The sequence below is a fragment of the Protomyctophum bolini genome (genome assembly GCF_963924005.1).
Source record: "Protomyctophum bolini genome assembly, chromosome: 3".
Classification (NCBI taxonomy): Eukaryota; Metazoa; Chordata; class Actinopteri; order Myctophiformes; family Myctophidae; genus Protomyctophum; species Protomyctophum bolini.
Window position 1 is genome coordinate 43,107,891 of NC_137864.1, and position 20,972 is coordinate 43,128,862.

A 20,972-nucleotide genomic window follows, 5' to 3' on the forward strand; every position below is an offset into this window, starting at 1 on the left:
ATTAATTTTAATATTATGATGAAAAGAAAATGTGTTCATTTGTGGTTTAAAGTCAGTGCCTTTTTACACCGAGGACTCTGAAAAGGCGTATTGATCTTAGAAAGAGCTTGGAAAGAGCTTCTCAAATGATTTTCATACAGTTGAAAACTTGAGAAATTGGCTCCTTTCTACTTACTTTTGTAATTTAAAGTACACTTTGATACCAATACTTTTGTAGTTTTACATTTTGAATTCCGGACTTTTACTTGTTTTACTAGTTCTAAATTGCAATATTGATACTTTTACTTAAGTACTAAAAAAACTAAAATCAACTAAACTTTTTCCACCACTTGACTTTTTGCCGCGCCACACCGTCGTACTACGCAGTATATACAACCGGGTAGTGGCTGAGGCGCATGCGCCGCCACCGAAGTAGGAAGCAGCCAGGCAGGCAAACCCTGACGGATTATTTTGAGGCGATCATCCAGCTGGCAGAAACAACATGACCGTGTTGTCCCGGTGCTGAAAAGAAGGGGAAATCGGCGTAGAATGGACTTGGAAGGCTGAAAAGTTGATTGTAAACTCAAGCGAGCCGAAAAAATGATGTTAGAATGCGACCCGTGCGAGACGGAGACGGAGACGGCGGCGGTGGACACCGGAGCCGCCGGTGGAGGAGCCGCGGCGGCGGCTTCTCCTACGTCGGAGGAGTCCTCCAACTTTGTCTGCTCTTCCTCCTCAGACGAACCGCCGACGTTTCGCTTCGAGACGAACCACCACCACCGGACCCCCGGCGGCAGCACCGGCACCGTCACCGCCGGTCCTCTGCTGGGACTGGGACTCGCGCTCGGCGGGGGCGCCGGCTCGAACAACTCGAACCCCGGCGGCGCCGTTCGAATGTCGGGCTCCTGCGAGAGCATCCTCACCGACCTGGACACGGAGGAGGAGGAGGAGGGCTCCGGCGAAGAGGAGGCGCTGTTGTTGCCGTGCCTCGCCGGGAGCTCGTCGGCGGCGGCGCGGGGCAGCGGGCGAGAGAAGCGGCGGCAGCGCCGACACAGGATCAGACACAGCTCCGAGCAGTCCGAGCTGGCCTCGCCAGGTAAACTATATGGCTGTTGTTAATTTCGGACATTATGTGTTTACAATACAAGCACATATTCGTGTGTGTGTGTGTACGTGTACGTGTGCGCGTACAGTGCGTGTGTGGTGTGTTCGAGCAAGGTGACGCAATCACTCCATTTTGCTCATGTGGCTGTACCTGGTAGGTTGTCAGGAGTCAGGACACACCGCTCTAGTAGTCTCTACCTGTCCTTAGTGGCTGCTGCTGGGTGATCAGTGTGAACATGTGAATCTTTCTTCTTTTTTACACAAAAACATCAAGCAAAGGAAACACGATTATATAAAATGACATTTGGACGCATAAAAAAAACTAAAATGTTAAAGGTAGAGTAAGTGATTTCACTTAATTCAAATATCACTTATTTTTTTGTTTTGTTGTGATAATCCTCTCTACTATAGAGTGTGCTGACCATATAAGGAGTTCCTCCCTGTCCCCAGTTAACCCCTGGGGGTCAAAAAAACCTTAGGTTTCGTTTTTGACTCTCTATCCTGATTGGACGAAGGCTTAGGTCCCACAGCCAAAAACGAAACCTAAGGTTTTTTGAGTGAAATCACTTACTCTACCTTTAAAGTAAAATAACAAGTACAGTGCAGAAGAGAAAGAAAAAAAAGTTTAGTGTGTGTAGCTTATTTAGTGTTGTGTTGAGTGACAAATACTCTTATTTATAATTGCCATTTGCCAATATCAGAATTTACTTCATACATTTGTTGTGATTGTGAAGCCTTAAAAGAAAAATTTCCATCCTACTTTGAAATATTTGCAACACAAGGTGTGTTTGGAGCCAGTATTAACAAGTCGGACTTTGTGGGGGTGTGCAAAAATTATTTAGTCGCCATGGAAACCGTACTAGTAGATGCCCCAGGAGGGGTCCACGGCGTGCACCCCCCTTATTTATTTTTTCTAGTTTGGATATTTGCCTTCCATGGGACCTTATACAGATTTTGATGATCCCAAGAACAAAAATGGTCCTTTTTGTGTGTTGTTTTACTCCAATGTTTTATTACCCCTACGAGACCTGCAGAATTGCTGTCTGGAACAACAGCGAGACTGTCTTTCAGAGGCTGTGGCACGCTCAAATTTAGAGAGAGACCAAAGATAGAGATACCATTTGTCTGAAATTCTTTATTAGGAACAATCCCTTGAGATGAACCATCTCGTTTTCAAGGAGCTCCGCAATTCACAAAATACACTTCATACGTAAACAATTAAACCAGACAAAACGAAACTAGACAAAACTGCAACAAGACAACATGTCACATAACATGTACATAACATAACACATGGATCATTGCATCATGGATCTGCTACAGTGATGATTAGTGAAAACATGAACAGGTATAGTCTCAAGATGAGAAGAACAGCACAGTTTTAAACAAAAATATGTTATTGAACGAATATGGACAGGTAGATTGTTCCATTTGATTCTAGAACAACCTCAGGTTTCCAATGACCAACCTTGTCATGCCACCTTGTCGGGAAGGGGGGGGTAAATATAAATACCTAATCGATTGAACGTTTGACTACATTTTGGCGAGGGAAAAACGTCCATTGCCATTTTCCAAAAGGTCCCTCTGTAGCTGTCACTTCAATTTATGTGAATGGAAATGGGTTGGATACCCTTAAGCTTCCCCTGTACAGACATGCCACAATTATCACAATCTCATGCAGTTTTGGGGCAAAAAAACATGCCGTTTTCTACATGTAGTACAATTTCTGCCTATTGTAAAAATGAGACCACTTTACTGTATCTATAGCTATATGAGACCACTGTAAAGCAAAGCAAAGCAACTATGTTTACCCAGGATAACTGGACTAAGCTCAAGAATTTGTTTACAGCCAGGCCCTGCTCATAGAACATTTCATGGTAGAGGTTCAATGCCTTGCTCAAGGGCACTTCAGCGGTGGTAATTTTAACGTGCCGGTCCGTGGATACGAACTAGCGACCTTCCGATATCAAGACCGCTCTGCAAACCGTTCGGCCACCGCTGCCCAATACTGTACCGTTTCTAGAGCTGTATGAGACCACTGTGCTTTATCTATTGCTGCATGAGACAACTGTTCTGCATCTAGATAGCACTGTACTGTATCTAGACCACTGTACTGCATCTATAGCTGCACAATGTCACTGTACTGTATCTATATCTGTATGAGACCACTGTATACTGCGTCTAGACTACTGTGCTGCATCTATAGACATCTGAACTGTATCTATAAACCACTGTACTGCATATATATAGACCATTGTACGGCATCTATAGATCCCATACATTGACCACTGCACTGTATATAGATCACTGTACTGCATCTCAACTCAACACAAAAAGTATTTATAAAGTACATTTAAAATGACCAGGTCACCCAAGGTGCATCTTCTACTTCTACTATACCGCATACCCTACAAACTAATATTTATTATTCGTTGTATTTTCCCATCCCCGTAACCGTAAGACAGCTTAAATGGTGTACACATGTTATGTATTTCTCTGCATGCATCAAACAGTTTTTCTATAATTTTCCCATTAGCCTATAATCTAAACTAGGCCACTGGTATGTTGACTAATGCTTGAATCATTAGCCTATAATCTAAACTAGGCCACAGGTAGGTTGACTAATGCTTGAATCATTAACCTATAATCTAAACTAGGCCACAGGTAGGTTGACTAATGCTTGAATCATTAACCTATAATAATTTAAACTAGGCCACAGGTAGGTTTTACTAATGCTTGAATCATTAACCTATAATAATTTAAACTAGGCCACAGGTAGGTTGACTAATGTTTGAATCAAAGGGGGGTTGTGTCCCTTTTCCCCATGGCTGTTATCAAGCAGTGTCGGGTCCTCTTCCATGGCATGGTGGTTGTGCAACAACCATAGACTCAGTCAGTGCAGCAATAACCTCCAACCAGTTCAGTGGCCTTGTGGTTAGAGTGTCCGCCCTGAAACTGGGAGGTCGGGGTTCGATCCCCGGCCGGGTCATACCAAAGACTGTAAAAATGGTACCCAATGGGACCTCCCTGCTTGACACTCAGCATCAATGGGTTGGATTGGGGGGTGAAATCTATTAATCAAATGATTCCCGAGCGCGGCACGGCTGCAGCTCACCGCTCCTTGGCAGCGTCTCACCGCTCCAAGAGATGGGTCAAATGCGGAGAACACATTTCACTGGGGTAACGTGTGTGACAAATCGTACGACTTTGACCTATATTCAGTACATATGCAGCAATACGAATACCCTATATTCGGTACTTTTAAACATCCAATGGCTGACATAAAGTATTAAGGCTATGACAGCTTTGCACTTGCAAAGACAATGCAGTACTTGTCAAATGACATCCCTGTCTATTCTAGTTGTACCACTATGTAAAAATAAATCGCTGTGAAGTGAGGGGCGCTCTTATCCTCATACCCATCATCATACATCACATAACGTGCCTAGCCAAGTCATTCTTCACTATGTGGTACACGCAAACGGACAAAGCTGGGCATCTTCATTGGGGTCTTCATTAATTAGGTATTGTTAATAGGTCCAACAAGAATACCTATAATACCTAATAATTATAGGCCAATAGGTAAATACAAGTAAGGTAATACATTATGATACAATTATGATGCTATTGCAATGCTAAGTAATGAGTAACAAAGTGTAGAAAATGTAAGTAACCTGATTGGTGTGCAAGAATCGAGCATCACTGACATTGGTTGGTTGATTCATTCATATCTTTATTGTTTGATCATGAAATAAAAACCTTTGTCACTGACCCACCATAATCAAACGGATAACGCAAAAAAAAAAGAAGCTTACAGCTTCTTTCCTTTGTTGTCCTTAAGCAGAGCAGAGAGCATAATCAACATATACTATTTGGAATTGCACCATCTTCCCTGGAATGCACCATTGGGGTAATAAGGTGACACATAAACGTCAACAATACTGTCATTGTGCAGGCGGTGTGGCCGACAGAGACGGGCCATTTTACTTCCTTGCCTACTGAGTGGATACACTCGACTATGCCTCTGCCTGTGCTCACACTTTCCAATATCAAGTGGGTCATATTTGAGTGTGTTTACTTGCCTGTCAGCCTTCTGCATATTTCATATTCATCCACCTCACAGGCCATGGTCATTTTAATGGGCACAGTAGTGCTTTATCACAGCAGGAGGGCTGCTCTGCACAGCAGTAAGCACTAGGCTTGCCTGACTGTAAAAAAGGGCTTACACAGGAAAAGGCTCGTTGCTTAGAATTAAAGTACAGCTCTCTTTCTTAACACAAATGGAGCATAGCCAGAAACACGTCACTGCTGTTGAAAGCCCTGGCGTCAGTACCCCACAACTCGGGTGAAAAAGAGGTTAATTGGCCTGACTTTTAATGGGATGGTGGTGGTGCTTTTTTTGCGGTCGTGTGAGGATATTGAACAGCCAACACAAACTCATTCAGATCGGAGGGTTCTGCACTGTACAGCGTCGGAGGTAATGGAACACTTTATCCCAGATAAAGATGGAAGATAAAGGTGCCTATTACATAACGGCTGAAAGAGAAATCACTTAGCAGGGCACCTTGGCCAGGAAAACAGCGTATAGGTATACGTGCTCCTCCACTCCAGTGACCTGGAGCGTGGGTCAAATTTCTCCATCATATTGTCAACTCCATTCCTCCGCTCTATTCTTCTACTTCCCTGGCTTTCTTTTTTCTTGACTTCTTCTTTCTTGTGTTCTTCACCTGAATTGCTTCCCCTTTGCTTTCCTCTCAATTCTCAGTCAGTACATTCCTCTCATTCCTGCCTTTCCAACTGTGTTCCATCTCATCTCTCCTAGGGCTGGGAAATTAAGTGAAAATACGTTGATGCCGAAATGTAGACATTCTAGAGTAGACAACCAATAACTAACTTCACTTGACTTGACTTAATCTTAATTTAATTGATTTACCTAGAAGCAAGTTTCTTTCTCGTGGTTACACAATAAATTGGTCTGATTAACTACCTAAGCCTTGTATTATACAGTACTTCGTTGTACAATGGTGGCGTGTGCGTTGTGAGCTTCATTGTATATCTGCTATTTTCATTTCGTTTATTTTAAAATAATCGTTAAATCAAAGCTAAAGTTTGAAGTAATGGTGATATTGATTTGAAGTCATCTCGCCACCCAGCCCTAGCCAGTCTCTCCCTCCATTCCTCTCTCCTTCATGCCTTTCCTTCCCTAGTTCCCTCCATTCCTCTCTCCTCCATGCCTGTCCCGCTGCGCTGCGTCCCGTCATGTCTCCTGTGACTCAGTGTGACTGATGGTGAACATATGGCTTCTCATCGTCAGCTGACTGCTCTGCGTCTGCGGGAGGAGACGTGTCATGTCGTATGATTAGACCATACGCTGCATGTGTGTTTGGGTGCCTTTCATCAAAGCTGTGAGCTGAGGAGGAGGTGGGATACAGTATGTGTCTGCTGCACGCGCGCATGTGTCATACTCTCATACTCTCCTGTATTCCCTCCCTCCAGGTGCGAACAGTCTTGGAGACTTCAATCATTTCCCAGAGGACCCAGAGTTCGCCGATATCATCCAAAGGGCAGAACAGGCTATCGAGAACGGAGTGTTTCCCGCCAGGATTTCCCAGGGTTCCAGCGGGAGCTACTTCGTCAAAGATCCCAAAGGGGTAAGGAGGGGGGAGGAGGAGGAAGAGGAGTGGAAGGGAGACTTGTCCCCTTTGTGTTTAGTCTTTACGGCGTGGCCTAGGCCTAGGGGACAGACATACAAACCCTTGTCAGAGACAATATCACAGGATTGTAGTTACATGATTGCTGAGTCTATATAACCCAGCGTCCCTGCGGTAGGCTTGGGCGATATTGATTTTTTGATATCGGTATTGATACCGTGAATAATATCGCGATTATCGGTATTATCGATTATCAGCCTTTTTAATTTGTCTGGAACCCGAAATGCTGCAAAACATCAGTATGTTTTTTTACGAACCAACTTGCTAGGACTTGTTACTCTCACCGGCGCCATGTTTTGTTTGCTTTCCTGGGCGGAGGCGGTCCGACAACGCTGCTGTCGCCTCGTCACCATAATTCAGCGTCGGTGCCAGTCAATGCATGCAGGACACTAAGTTTTTAAGCAAATTATAGTTGTTTAAAATGAATTACTTGTAAATTCATCACACAGACACACACATACAGTAATGTAGATGTTTATTTAAAAGAAAATCCATATTTACATGACGGTAAAATTACGATATTGGGTATTATCGGTATTAAATTACGATATTACGGTATTATCGGTATTCAATATTATTGATATACTCCACGATATTACCGATATTGATTTCAAATATCGCGATAAACGGTAATATCGATATATTGCCCAAGCCTACCCTGCGGGCTAATGTCACATTTAACTTGACTAAAGCTAAGCAGCTACACATACCGGAGATATGACAGACTGAAACAAGACATTCATATTGTCAATTAATAAACCAACCACGTAATAAAAGTCTGGCTCAGATGCAATTTCTCATTTTGTTGAGAACGCTGACTCGTTTCGCCTGTAGCCTTCTTCAGAGCAAAGAAAAACCTTCAGTTTATTAGTTAAGTTATATTTAAAGCTGAGCACCCACTGCCTCAACCAAGGGCAGTTTCCAGAGGAAGCGCACCTGCCTTTCTTTCTTTCTTTCTTTCATATCCTCAATGTTAGTTTAATGCCAATCTATAAGCTCACAATTGAAAATGGCATATCTCCCAGTCTCCACAACACAACACAACACAACACAATGCACAAGCAGGCTCCACAGGTCTATTTGGTTACATTGATTTAAATCATTGATCTCACTGTGTCCCGTCAGAGATCCTCATGAAAGCCATGCCGTTACCCGGGGTTTGGGTTGTCCCAGTCTTGTTTTCCTTGAGAGAGAGAGAGTAGATAATTGCCATTAACCAAGAATGCATTTTCTTTTTATTTGTAGAGTAGAGGCAGAAGGAGGAGAACAATCTAACACACAATCAACTGGTCCACATGCAAGCTGTTCAGGGCAGTTGTTGACTAAGGGCAGTGTTGTTTTCGTCGACTAATACTAAGACGAAAAAATGTTGGTCGACTTACACAGGCTGATCAGTTCGCATCAGGTTCTGGAGGAGAGTCCGAGAGATCAAATGTGTTTGTTAACCATTTTGGGGGCGGGAACCCCTTTTGGTGTTTTAAGCATTATGTTATGCTTTAGTTGTTAAAGAATAGCAGATCTACAACTTAGGTAGGTCTTTTTTTTTAAGATATTTGTTTTGCGGCTTACGCCTTTTATTGGTTTTTTGAAGGGACAGATAGTAGGCTGACAGGAAACGGGAGAGAGATGGGGGGGAAGACACGCAGTAAAGGCCGTGTCGGGCTCGGGAGTCGAACCCGTGGCACACTGCGACTGGATTACCAGTCGGGTGCCCAGGCGGTTACGCCACCGCCTGGGCCATTCTGGGGGTCCTTGACATGAAAAAGGTTGAGCACCGCTGAGCCATAGAAACATACGTTTTTCAGAAAACCTTTAGGATTTAGAAGACATTTTTTAAATAATCGCCCTCAGGTCTAAAAATGTGCCAAGGAAAGGAGGAATGAAATAAAGGAAATGAACAGAGGAGAGAGGTGGGAGAGAGAGAGGGTAGGAATGAACAGGGGAGAGAGGCGGGGGAGAGAGAGAGAGAGAGGGTAGGAATGAACAGGAGAGAGAGGTGGGAGAGAGAGAGGGTAGGAATGTAGCGTCTAGGGGTGCAGGAAGGACCTGGGTGAGGATGCCAGGCCAAACGACGGCTCAAACAGGCCTTTCCTGCAGTGTTGTTTTTGGCAGCAAATTTCTATTTTAGTTTAGTCATAGTCTTTGGACTGAAACTTCATTTAGTTTTAGTCACATTTTAGTCACCTGGAATGTCTTAGTGTTAGTCTAGTTTTAGTCGACTAAAAGTCTTAAAATTTCAGTCGACTAAATCTACAGTTGAATTAGTCGACTAAAATGTATTTTGGTGGGTCTTGATGCCGTCGTAATGAGTGTTTTTACACTTGCTGAAAATAGCCGATCTACAAGCTCACAACACGTCGCGTTACTTGCGACGCGTTGTGAGCTTGTAGATCAGCTATTTTCAGCATGCAACCAAGTGTAAAATGACTTATACTAGATCTCTTGTCCACTAGTCCCTTCCTAACATTTTAGTCTAGTTTTTAATTTGTCGACGAAATTGTCAGTATATTTAGTCTTAGTTTTAGTCATCGTAGCGTAGTTTTCATTTAGTTTCCATTTGTTTTTGTCAGTGAAAATAGGTATGTAGTCGACGAACATTTCGTATTAGTTTTAGTCGACGAAAACAACACTGCTTTCCTGTTGCTAAGGTGTCCCAGCCTAAACCCAGGTGTTTAAGCTGCTGAAATGCAGCACTGATGCTCCAGTTGATAATGTGATCGGATCACATGAACAGGCCTAACCCTTGATTTGACTCAGTGTTGTTTGTGCTGCTGTTGTGAACTTTGTTGTTTTATTTTCAGTGTGCGACAGCAGCACGCCAACTATACTATAAATCAGGCCTGTTCTTCTCCTGCTTTGTTCTTATGTCGGTTTCTTTCTTTTTTTTTGTCATCAAAGTTTATGGCCTCTTAATGCTATTTCTGTTATTCTCTCTCTGTCTCTCTCTCTATCTATATCTATATCTATATATGAGAGAGAGAAAGAGGGAGAGATTTTTTCCCCACTATAATCCTCTAGGCTTTGTGAACATATCCATTGGTCTTGTTAATACAGTTCATTAAAAAAAATTGTTCTAGAAATGGGTCATTAATGTCTTCTGTTTTGTGTCTGTGTGTCTGTGTGTGTGTGTGTGTGTGTGTGTGTGTGTGTGTGTGTGTGTGTGTGTGTGTGACTGTGCGTGTGCGTGCATGTGTGTTTTTGCCTATCTGTAGAAAATCATAGGTGTTTTCAAACCAAAGTCAGAAGAGCCTTACGGTCACCTGAACCCCAAATGGACCAAATACTTCCATAAGGTATGCTGTCTGTCACTGTGTGTCTGTCACTGTGTGTCTGTCACTGTGTGTCTGTCACTGTGTCACACGTTCTCCATGTCTCTCAAGAAGTGTTAAACAACGGAAAGCACTCAACATCGCCCTGTCTTCCCTTTCCTTCCTAACACCCCCACCACCACCGTTCGCCTTTCGTTCCCTTAACCCATTTTGGGCAGGAATCCATTTTGATGTTTTAAGCGTAATGTTATACTTTAGCTATTGAAAAATAGCACACGAGTTTGTACGTCTGCTATTTTTGAAATTTTATATGCGCTTCTGGGGGATCCCTGGAACTACATATTTTGAGATGGGGGTCCGCGGCCAATTACAGATAATTCTGGGGGTCCTTGACCTGAAATAGTTTGAGAACCACTGACATAGAAACATGAGGTTTTTCAGAAAACTGTTAGGATTTAAAAGACATTTGTAGAATCGTTCCCAGGTCGAAATGGGTTAATTTGTTTTCCTCTGTTCTCCATGGACCTCCCCCATCCTTCCTTCCTTCCTTCCTTGTTTCCCTCCTCTCTAGTTGTGCTGTCCCTGTTGTTTCGGTCGAGGCTGCCTGTTGCCCAACCAGGGCTACCTCTCAGAGGCCGCGGCCTCGCTGGTGGACACCAAACTCAGCCTGGGAGTGGTGCCCAAGACCAAGGTGAGGCTCCGGTTATAATATGTCCCCTGGAGGAGCGTGGTGGAAGTTGTCAAAGATCCATAACCTCCTCCACTTACAAGTTTACAACAAAGACAATTCTATTGAACGTATTCAGATGTATGTCGTGTCATCTTAACCATTGTCAACCTGTCATTTTACAAGCTCACAACAACAGAGGTTGGTCATCGGCTATTCTCACCACTCGTGTAGTGCATTTAGTAATAGGGTTTATCCATTTCAACCCTAGTGTCCTAGTGTTGTAAATTGGCTATTTTGGGGGAAGATATTTGGTATAGTGACGGATTTCAGCTAATTACTAATATTAAAATGTTATTGTCCAGTGTTTTTATGTCCAATGTATTTGTATTTGGTTCATAAAGTTAACATGACTATAACTAAATGCATTTGAAATTAAATAGAAATGTTACTTTTTAGGATTCCAATTAAAAAATAGCAAAACATTCAGGATTTCAGTTCAAATATAGTAAAAATAGCTGATCTACAAGCTGTTGCGACGCGTTTTGAGCTTGTAGATCGGCTATTTTTGCTACGTGAGTAATATGCAATAGTGGCCCCTCTGGAGTGAGTGTGGAAATATAGTGGCCCTCTCCATCGTCAAAGTTGCCCAACCCTTTGGGCCGTGGCTCAGTGGTCCACCGGTCCAGGCACCTTGGCTGGTAATCCAGTCTGGCAGTGTGCCGCGGGTTCGACTCCCGATCCCGACAGCCTTTATACTGCATGTCACCCTCCCATCTCTCTCCCCATTCCCTGTCAGCCTACTGTCCATGATCCCTCCATAAAACAATAATAATAAGAAAGGCGAAAGCCACAAAAAAAAACATTAAAGTTGCCCACCCCTGGTTTAAGTGGATAATTCAGTGGAGCACAACCTGAGTGTGAATCTATTCTAATTTAAAGGTTTCTATGTTTCCGGTCAGGTGGTCTATCTATCCAGTGAGACGTTCCACTACAGTGCTATCGACAGAGCCAAGTCCAGAGGGAAGAAGTATGCCTTAGAGAAGGTCCCCAAGGTGGGACGACGCTTCCACAGAGTGGGCCTCCCACCCAAGGTAACACCATCACAGTCATTTCTGTCATTAACCCATTTTGGGGTTTGAAGCATTATGTTATCAGGTTCAGGTTCAGGTTCAGCTTTATTTGTCATGTGTATAGATACAGAGTATAAATACAATGACATTTATTTTGCTCAGAGCACACTCAGTCTTACATACAAACATCTATAGTGCAAGAAAAAGACAAAAAAACAGAAAAAAAGTGCAAGTGAAGTGACAAAACAGTGCAATACAGTTCAAGGTCAGCTGTTCAGCAGCCTGACTGCCTGAGGGTAGAAACTGTTACTGAGACGGGTGGTGCGAGATTTGATGCTCTGGTAGCGTTTTTTGGAAGGGAGTAGTTTGAACAGGTTATTTGCGGGATGGCTGGTGTCTTCCATGATGTTGTGGGCTTTTTTCATGAAACGAGTGGTGTAGATGTTATGGAGACTAGGTAATTCTGTGCTGCCGATGATTTTAGCTGCTGTTTTAACGGTCCTCTGCAACCTGTTGCAGTCCTGAGCGGGCTTTAGCTGTTGAAAAATAGCAGATCTAAGTTCAATAGCGCTGCAATATATATTCTTTCAGAGCGAACGTTTTTAACTCTAAACTTTGAGTCTGGAGGGTCCGTGGAACTACATATTTTCAGATGCGGATCGGCGGCCAAATACATGTAATTCTTGAAATAGTTTGAGATCCACTGACATAGAAACGTATGGTTTTTCAGAAAACTGTCGGTACCGGCATTTAGAAGACATTTGTAGAATATTTCTCAGGTTTAAATGGGTTAATGTTATGCCTTGTTGTTTGCAGAGCTGCCAGGGTAAAGCATAGGCTCAAATCAGCTCCGTTGAAATATGTATGTTACTATTTATTTAATACATTTTGTTTATAACATGCAAGGCATTTGAACTTATGTTATTCACGTTAATGTCTTCCTGTCTTTGTAACTGAAAATACCTATACAAGAAGTTGTACAATATATATTTTTATTTATTTGACAGGGACAATGCTCATTAATCAACATTTCAGTTTTCACTTCCATGTAAATGTGCCAGAGTTAGCCATAAGCTAATTTACATCTGTAGTCCCTGAGCAGGCTCTTAAAATGGTAGTAAAACTGAACATACAATGACACATACAGTACAATACAATACAATGCAATACAATACAGATAAAAGAAAGACGGAGTGTATAGTGTGCCAGCACACAACAGCAAGCACCCAACACTATATCCATACAAAAAACACATTACAATACAGGAACAGATCAACATGGTACAGGGGACAGAACAACTGCAAAGTGAAGTGAAAAATGACACCGGTGATGACATACAGTATACAGGAAGGCAGCAGACATACTATTTTAACTCATGCTCACATTTTGCTTATCAACACTTCATCTAGTGCAGCAGTTATAACACAGTCTGTGTGAACAAACAGTTGATTATATCATTATACTGTATATACTGAAAGACATGCAATACTTTTGTTTGTGCAGATATTGTTTGTGCAAGATGTGGACGGGTTTAGATAATGTATGCACAAGATGTTCCAGGTCTAGATGTGACTGTGTGTGTTCAAGATTGGGCATGTTTAGATAACGTGTGTTCTAGATGTGAGAGGTTTAAATATATGACCCTAATCATGATGAATTGAAAACAAGAGCCAACACGCCGTGGTCATTTATTTGCCCTTGCTCAAAGAAATGTATGTTTGTTAATTCCACCTAAAGACAGAATGCCATAGTGTTTACTTTGGATTGGATGCAATGCAACGCTGGAAACAACATCAACTGGTCCTCTTTATTCTTTAGGTTTAAATGTGTGTTTAAATGTAGATAATGTGACGCTAATGTGACGTGCAGAGAGTGTTAGAGAGGCAGGGGCTGAAATTCCGTAAAGAGGTACTTTTGGAAGAAAATAGCCGATCTACAAGCTCTCAGCGTGTCACGGCTGAGATGCGTTGAGAGCTTGTAGATCAGCTGTTTTCCGGGCGGGACCCCCGCACTCGTTGGCTACTGGAGATGCGGCGATGACATGGATTTCTAATTAACAAACTCTTTCTATGCAAAATGCTGAGTTCAAGATCAGGAGAGTTCAGAAAAAAGCAATTCTCGGGCATGCAGAGATTAAAATAGGGTGCATTTTGCACCCCAAAACACAGTTTATAGTTAAGGGACGCAATAAAACAACGACCTCTGTACTACTGTACTGTTTTTTTTTTATTCTAGTTTATTTTGCTAGCTTTAGTTATAATAATCATTTCTTCTTCTGTTTTCTACATGAATATAACCACATTGTAACCATATAAAATGAAATGGGAGTTAAATGCTGCAATTTGTAAAAAATGGCAAAATATGACTCCTAACGTCGTTGAAGTGGGACTCATCTAAAAGACCATCCCTGCATCCCGGGACTCATTACATTGAAAACCTATTTACATCACTGGGTATGGCATGGAAAGGAGAGGAGGTCCATTTGCATTTCTTTCACCATCAGTAAAAGCATGCATTCATGGTCTGGAGAGGGCAGTTGTTTTACAGACAGGGTAAAAGCCCCCCCCCTTTGTGTGAACGTCCCTGATGTGACGGGGTCTTCTTTCTCTTCTGTGTGTGTGTGTGTCATTCCAGGTCGGGTCATTTCAGCTGTTTGTGGAGGGTTACCACGAAGCAGACTATTGGCTGAGGCGCTTTGAGGCGGATCCGCTGCCGGAGAACATCAGGAAACAGCTGCAGTCACAGTTTGAGAGGCTGGTGGTGTTGGACTACGTTATCAGAAACACAGGTGTGTGTGTGTGTGTGTGTGTGTGTGTGTGTGTGTGTGTCTGGGTGATCATAGATAGACCATTGCACAGTAGTCCAAAAGCCACCTCTTTATCACCCCCACATGCAGAATAATTGATTATGTTAATCATCATACCTGGAACTAAGTTATGCGGGGGGGAGGAACTACTTTCTGGCCTTGACAGCCAGCCCACACAGCCAAACAGATTGCATCTGATTGCATTAAACAACGTTAAACTAATGTTGTTGCCACTCGATTTGCCACTCACTTTATGCATGCGCATGTACCCTCTATTTACTTCTGCCTTTTTAAAATAAAATATCTCAACTTTAAAGTACTGTAAATGTCATTTTAAATGACAGTACGTCGTCAACGGTCCTGTCAGTGTGTTTGGTAACGGTTAGTCATTTACTGCTGCTGTCGTCAGAGCTCGGTTGAAAAGAGGAAGTCATCGGAGGTTTCTTCATTCATGGGAGAAATGTCATGGTGCGTGCGTGCGTGCGTGCGTGCGTGCGTGCGTGCGTGCGTGCGTGCGTGCGTGCGTGCGTGCGTGCGTGCGTGCGTGTGTGCGTGTGTGCGTGTGTGTGTGTGTGTGTGTGTGTGTGTGTGTGTGTGCGCGTGCGAAGACGAAGGCAGGAAATGTGTTGGTTTAGCTCAAGGGCATGCAGGGCTGACGCCCAACACTAGCTTCCATTCTGAAACACTTTTATAGTTCGGTGCTCCTCCCAGACACTAACTATTTATTATCTCTATGTCCTTATATTTCTTAACCCATTCTGGGCGGGAACCCCTTTTGGTGTTTTAAGCATTATGTTACACTTTAGCTATTTTTGAAAAATCGTGAAAATGTGGTGCAAATCTTAGTTTGAAAATATATATTCTTTCAGAGCAAAACGTTTTTAACTCAAATCTTTGCTTCCGGGGGCGAGGTCCCTGGAACAACATATTTTCAGATAGGGGTCGGTGGCCAATTTCATATATTTTTGGGGGTCCTTGGCATGAAATATTGAGCACCACTGATAATAACAACATTTGATGTCAGGTCTAAATGGGTTAAAAATACAAATAATTCTCCTTCCCCAGATCGAGGCAACGACAACTGGTTGGTCAAGTATGAGAAGCCAGGAGGGGGAAACAAGGTGAGACCTGGTTCACACAGACAGACACGTCGTTGGTTCCAGCTGTAGTTAACCTGGTTCACACAGACAGACAGACACATTGTTAGTTCCAGCTGTAGTTAACCTGGTTCACACAGACAGACACGTTGTTAGTTCCAGCTGTAGTTAACCTGGTTCACACAGACACGTTGTTAGTTCCAGCTGTAGTTAACCTGGTTCACACAGACAGACAGACACATTGTTAGTTCCAGCTGTAGTTAACCTGGTTCACACAGACAGACACATCGTTAGTTCCAGCTGTAGTTAACCTGGTTCACACAGACAGACAGACACATTGTTAGTTCCAGCTGTAGTTAACCTGGTTCACACAGACAGACACATCGTTAGTTCCAGCTGTAGTTAACCTGGTTCACACACAGACAGACACGTCGTTAGTTCCAGCTGTAGTTAACCTGGTTCACACACAGACAGACACGTCGTTAGTTCCAGCTGTAGTTAACCTGGTTCACACACAGACAGACACGTTGTTAGTTCCAGCTGTAGTGAACAGCATATATACTGTCTGTAGGTCATGGGAGAGATGTTGGGACACGCTGATGTCACTATCACTAATCTATCTCATGTGCTCTGCATGAGTCATACATTGGATAGATATATACTACAGAGTGTCATATCCAAATATGGTTATACACACACACACACACATGCACGCATGCGCGCGCGCACACACACACACACACACAGATTCCGAAATGTCGGCTATCTGCTGGATTAAGCGAGCCAGTTATTGCTGATGACAAACGGATTCATACTTTATACTGATGAAGAAGCTAAAATAAAACAAATCATGTTGTTTTTTGTCATCAGTCGCCCAACACTTGGTCGCATAAACGAGGCCTAATGCGCTCTCTCTCTCTCTCTCTCTCTCTCTCTCCAACCCTGGTGTAGGACACCGATTGGCCAGAAAACAGTCCAGACTCCTGCATCAGAATAGCGGCCATAGATAACGGCCTCGCGTTCCCCTTTAAACACCCGGACGAATGGAGAGCCTGTAAGTTGGTTTCGTATCTGTATTTCCCACTTTCCTGGGGTTATTATGTGCGTAATACATGTTTTTTTTTTAGATATTTTAGTATTTCAAATGCCAGTAATGTCATCATGGACACTGGACTCACTTACTTCCTGGACTACATGTTGTCTCAGTAAGACAGCCCTCTCCCTCTCCACAAGGTGGGGTGAGTGCAAGCAAAGCATTATGGTCATTGTAGTAATCCAGCAGAGAGACCAGTGTCCATGACATCACTGACACTTTGAAATACTAAAATATACTAAAAACACAAATGACCCACATTCAAACAACCCCAGGAAAGTGTTTCTTGTCTCCCAAACACCATTAATATAAGAGCTGGTTGCAAAAGGGGTGAAGTGGCATTTCATGTTTTGGAATGTTGTAATGTGAACATGAATCCCCTTCTTGTGTGTCAGACCCGTTCCACTGGGCATGGCTGCCCCCAGGCCACACTGTAATGTGAATATGAATCCCTTCTTGTGTGTCAGACCCGTTCCACTGGGCATGGCTGCCCCCAGGCCACACTGTAATGTGAATATGAATCCCCTTCTTGTGTGTCAGACCCGTTCCACTGGGCATGGCTGCCTCAGGCCAAGGTGGCCTTCTCTCAGGAGACCCGAGACCTGGTGCTGTCCCGTATCTCCGACATGAACTTTGTCCAGGACCTCTGTGAGGATCTCTATGAAATGTTTAAGGTAACTAGCACTCAATTTAAACACATTCAAGTAAAATTGTATTGTACTATGAATATAATCTCCATTCTCCAGCAACGTATTTCCTCTATTACTAGTGTCTGCCTCTCCTGACTTTTGGTATCTGTATAAATTAAACAGTCAGCCACATGAGTTTTATATAAACTTTTTGTTATTCCCACTTTCATATTCACGCTCTTGACATTTATAAACGTGTGATGGCTACAAAGAATGTCACAGTGGTGCTCTGCCACCTGTCAAGCAAGAGCGATCTACCCCACTGTAGTGTGAACGTGATCCCATCGTAACCTTTCACATGAATGTAAAGAAATTAAAAAAAATAACAGTAAATCTTACTTTCTTCCTGCTGGAAAAGAAACGTGATTTATTTTCCTATCTTCAGACGGATAAAGGCTTCGACAAAACCATGTTTGAGAGACAGATGTCCGTTATGAGGGGGCAGGTGAGCACACAGCTTTGATACTCCCAATTTCAGTCATTTGTTGTGAACTTTACAGTCTTACCATTTTTTGTCCGACCCATTTTCATGTCTTCCCTCATATTCATCTCATCATCTTGTTCTCTCCTTCTCTCTCTCTCTCTCTCTCTCTCTCTCTCTCTCTCTCTCTCTCCTGCATGCCCCCAAGGACTGTCTAAAGAGGACGAGACGCAAAGACCGTACGGGCGCCTCCATGGTGCTCCATGGAAGGAAAGAAACATGCTCAATGGGCTTTATGCAGCCAACACTTCCTTGTTCAGCTTCCTTGGTCTCAACTGCGCATGTTTCTTTCCTTCCATGGAGCACCAGCCCATACGGTCTTCGCGTCTCGTCCTCTTTAGACAGTCCTTGCATATTTATCTCATCATATTGCTCTCTCCTTCTTTCTCTCTCTCCTGCATGCCCCTATTGCCCCCTACTCTCTCTCTCTCTCTCTCCTGCATGCCCCTATTGCCCCCTACTCTCTCTCTCTCTCTCCTGCATGCCCCTATTGCCCCCTACTGTTTCCGGTCATTTTCTCCGTGCCCAGACCGTCTCCAACTGGCTTCCAGAATGTATTATAATAATAATGTTCATCCGTTAAAACTGCTTTATAAATAATAATTTCTAAATAGATGGATAGAGAAGGCCGTCTTGTGACGGCATTTATTATTCATTTTTACGCCAAGCTCAGTGTGAACTCAGCGTGAACAGCCGTGAACTCAGTTGAGTTCACGCTTCTCTCGCTCTCTCCCCTCTCTCTCTCTCCCCTCTCTCTAGCTGTCTGAGAGAGAGAGGGAGAGAGGGAGAGAGAGGGAGGGAGAGAGAGAGAGAGATGGAGAAGAACAGTGACTCTTCCATTATTATTTGATGAGCTGAACTGAATGAACTTCTAAATTAGTGTTAAACAAAGAATTATAAATAGCGTCACAAGACAGCCATCTCTATCCATCTATTTAGAGATTCTTATTTATACAACAGTTTTAACGGAAGCACATTATTATTATTATTATTATTATACATTCTGGAAACAGCCAGCCAGTTGGCGATGGTCTGGGCGTGGTTTACATTTGGGGAGTCATTCCAGTGCGATCCCAAATCACGCGTCGGTAACACCCCTGCTTAGGTTAAAGCCTCAATGTGTGATTTATTCCCCTGGTTGGCTGTATGTAGAACATCAGGAACAAATACTACTAAAACGTCATCATTTTACATTGTGTTCATTTTATGTTATGAGACGGTGCTATCGTGTGGGGGCTCCTTTCACTGCACTGTTTCACAAATCACACAATGGAATGTTTTTCTCAGTCAGTGAGATTTTATTTAGCTTTAATTAATGCCTACTCCTAAACTCATTTAGACCTGAGGACGTGTCTGTGTCGTCTTATAGCTTTTAACCACTTGAACCATCATTTTAAACTTTAGCTATTGAGAAATAGCAGATCTACAAGCTCATACTACGAGCTCATCTACGAGCTTGTAGATCTGCTATAGCCTATTTTTTAAATATCGTGAAAATGTGGGACGAATCTTTGAATATATATTCTTTCACATCGCTTGTGGGGGGTCCCTGGAACAACGTATTTTCAGATGGGAGTCGGCGGCCCATTACATATCATTTTGGGGCTCCTGACATGAAATACGTTTTTGAACCACTGATATAGAAACATAGGTTTTTTTTTTCTCCAGAAAACTGTCATGATTTAGAAGACTTGTAGAATCTGTTGAATTTGAGGCAGCGGTGGCCGAACGGTTTGCGGAGCGGTCTTGATATCGGAAGGTCGCTAGTTCGTATCCCCGGACCGGCACGTTCAAATTACCACCGCTGAAGTGCCCTTGAGCAAGGCATTGAACCCCTACCATGAAATGTTCTATGAGCAGGGCCTGGCTGTAAACAAGTTCTTGAGCTTAGTCCAGCTACTCTGGGTAAACATGGTACCTTTGCTTTACTTTGTGTCGGGTCTAACTGGGTTAACTCTCTCTCTCTCCCTCTCTCTCCAGGTGTTGAACCTGTGCCAGGCGCTGAAGGACGGGAAGAGCCCCATCCAGCTGGTCCAGATGCCCCGTGTGGTGGTGGAGCGGAGCCGCTCCGGGAGCCAGGGCCGCGTGGTCACCCTGGGGAACGCCTTCACGCAGACCTTCCACTGCAAACGGCCCTTCTTCACCTCCTGGTAGTGGTGGGGGTGGGGGGCTGGAGGGACCTTCCACTGCAAACGGCCCTTCTTCACCTCCTGGTAGTGGGGGGGACGGGCTGGACTGGAGGAGGGATTGTGTTAGGGGGGTTTTAGAGAGAAGACAAAGAAAGCACTTTGGCTGGGATTTTATAGCGCAAACCTCTTCGGGGAAGGTGAGAGTAGCATCACACTGGACGACGTTGGGGTATAACGTCCTCTTGCTGGAAGGGAAGGAAGGCAAGTGGAGGTAATAATAGTGTGATGGAGGGAAAAGGAGCTCATGGTGGTAGAAAAGAAGGGCTTGTGACTGAGAACGTAACGGGTTGTAGGATCATCCCCCCGCTTTTCTTTGAAGAGGTTAAAAAATGTAGAGCGAGATGAGAGAGGCATTTCTGGGAAGAGGAAGCTGGAGACACTGGCATACCGGTGTCTCCTAGAGATCTCTGGTTGTATGGTTACCATGCCGGTGTCCTAGAGACCTCTGGTTGTATGGTTACCGGGGTAATCTCTGACTGGGGGGTGGTTCGGCTTTTTACACACGTTGGCTTTGTTTATTGTTAATTGAAAGGAGGAGGGTGGGTGTGTTTTTCCTCCCTAAAGTACCCACTACTAAGGCCTCTCGCGTGGTCTCTCGCTGAGGGCCTGCAGCCAAAGAACGTGCGCCTCTTTATTCCACCATCTACTGAAAGACTTGAGGGTCTACGAGTATTTGGGGATTCTTTGAAATGACCAGGACCAGTTTTCAGAGATCTGGGACATTGTGTATTCCTGATCTGGGACCCTTGTCCCAAGCCTTGCCTTTTCAGTTGTTTGCTAACACAGGCAAGTGCTTGCACTGCCGTGAAATACC

At 43.6% G+C, this 20,972-nt stretch overlaps 1 protein-coding gene across 1 annotated transcript; it reads left to right on the forward strand.

The window, feature by feature from the left end:
• Positions 1-421: 421 nt before the first annotated feature.
• On the forward strand, positions 422-20,184 carry pi4k2b (phosphatidylinositol 4-kinase type 2 beta). Its single transcript, XM_080759462.1, has 11 exons — positions 422-1,075; positions 6,580-6,734; positions 10,007-10,087; positions 10,635-10,754; positions 11,693-11,824; positions 14,438-14,591; positions 15,675-15,730; positions 16,658-16,760; positions 17,340-17,473; positions 17,874-17,933; positions 19,950-20,184. Exons 1-11 carry the CDS (start codon positions 580-582, stop codon positions 20,121-20,123), a joined length of 1,665 nt encoding a protein of 554 aa, XP_080615588.1. The 5' UTR covers positions 422-579; the 3' UTR covers positions 20,124-20,184.
• The last annotated feature ends 788 nt before the right edge of the window (positions 20,185-20,972 follow it).

Coding starts and splice junctions, on each gene's coding strand:
- pi4k2b (XM_080759462.1), top strand. CDS start 580: ATGATGTTAGAATGCGACCCGTGCGAGACGGAGACGGAGACGGCGGCG. Junction 14,592..15,674: donor CTACGTTATCAGAAACACAG/GTGTGTGTGTGT, acceptor CTCCTTCCCCAG/ATCGAGGCAACGACAACTGG. Junction 15,731..16,657: donor AGCCAGGAGGGGGAAACAAG/GTGAGACCTGGT, acceptor ACCCTGGTGTAG/GACACCGATTGGCCAGAAAA.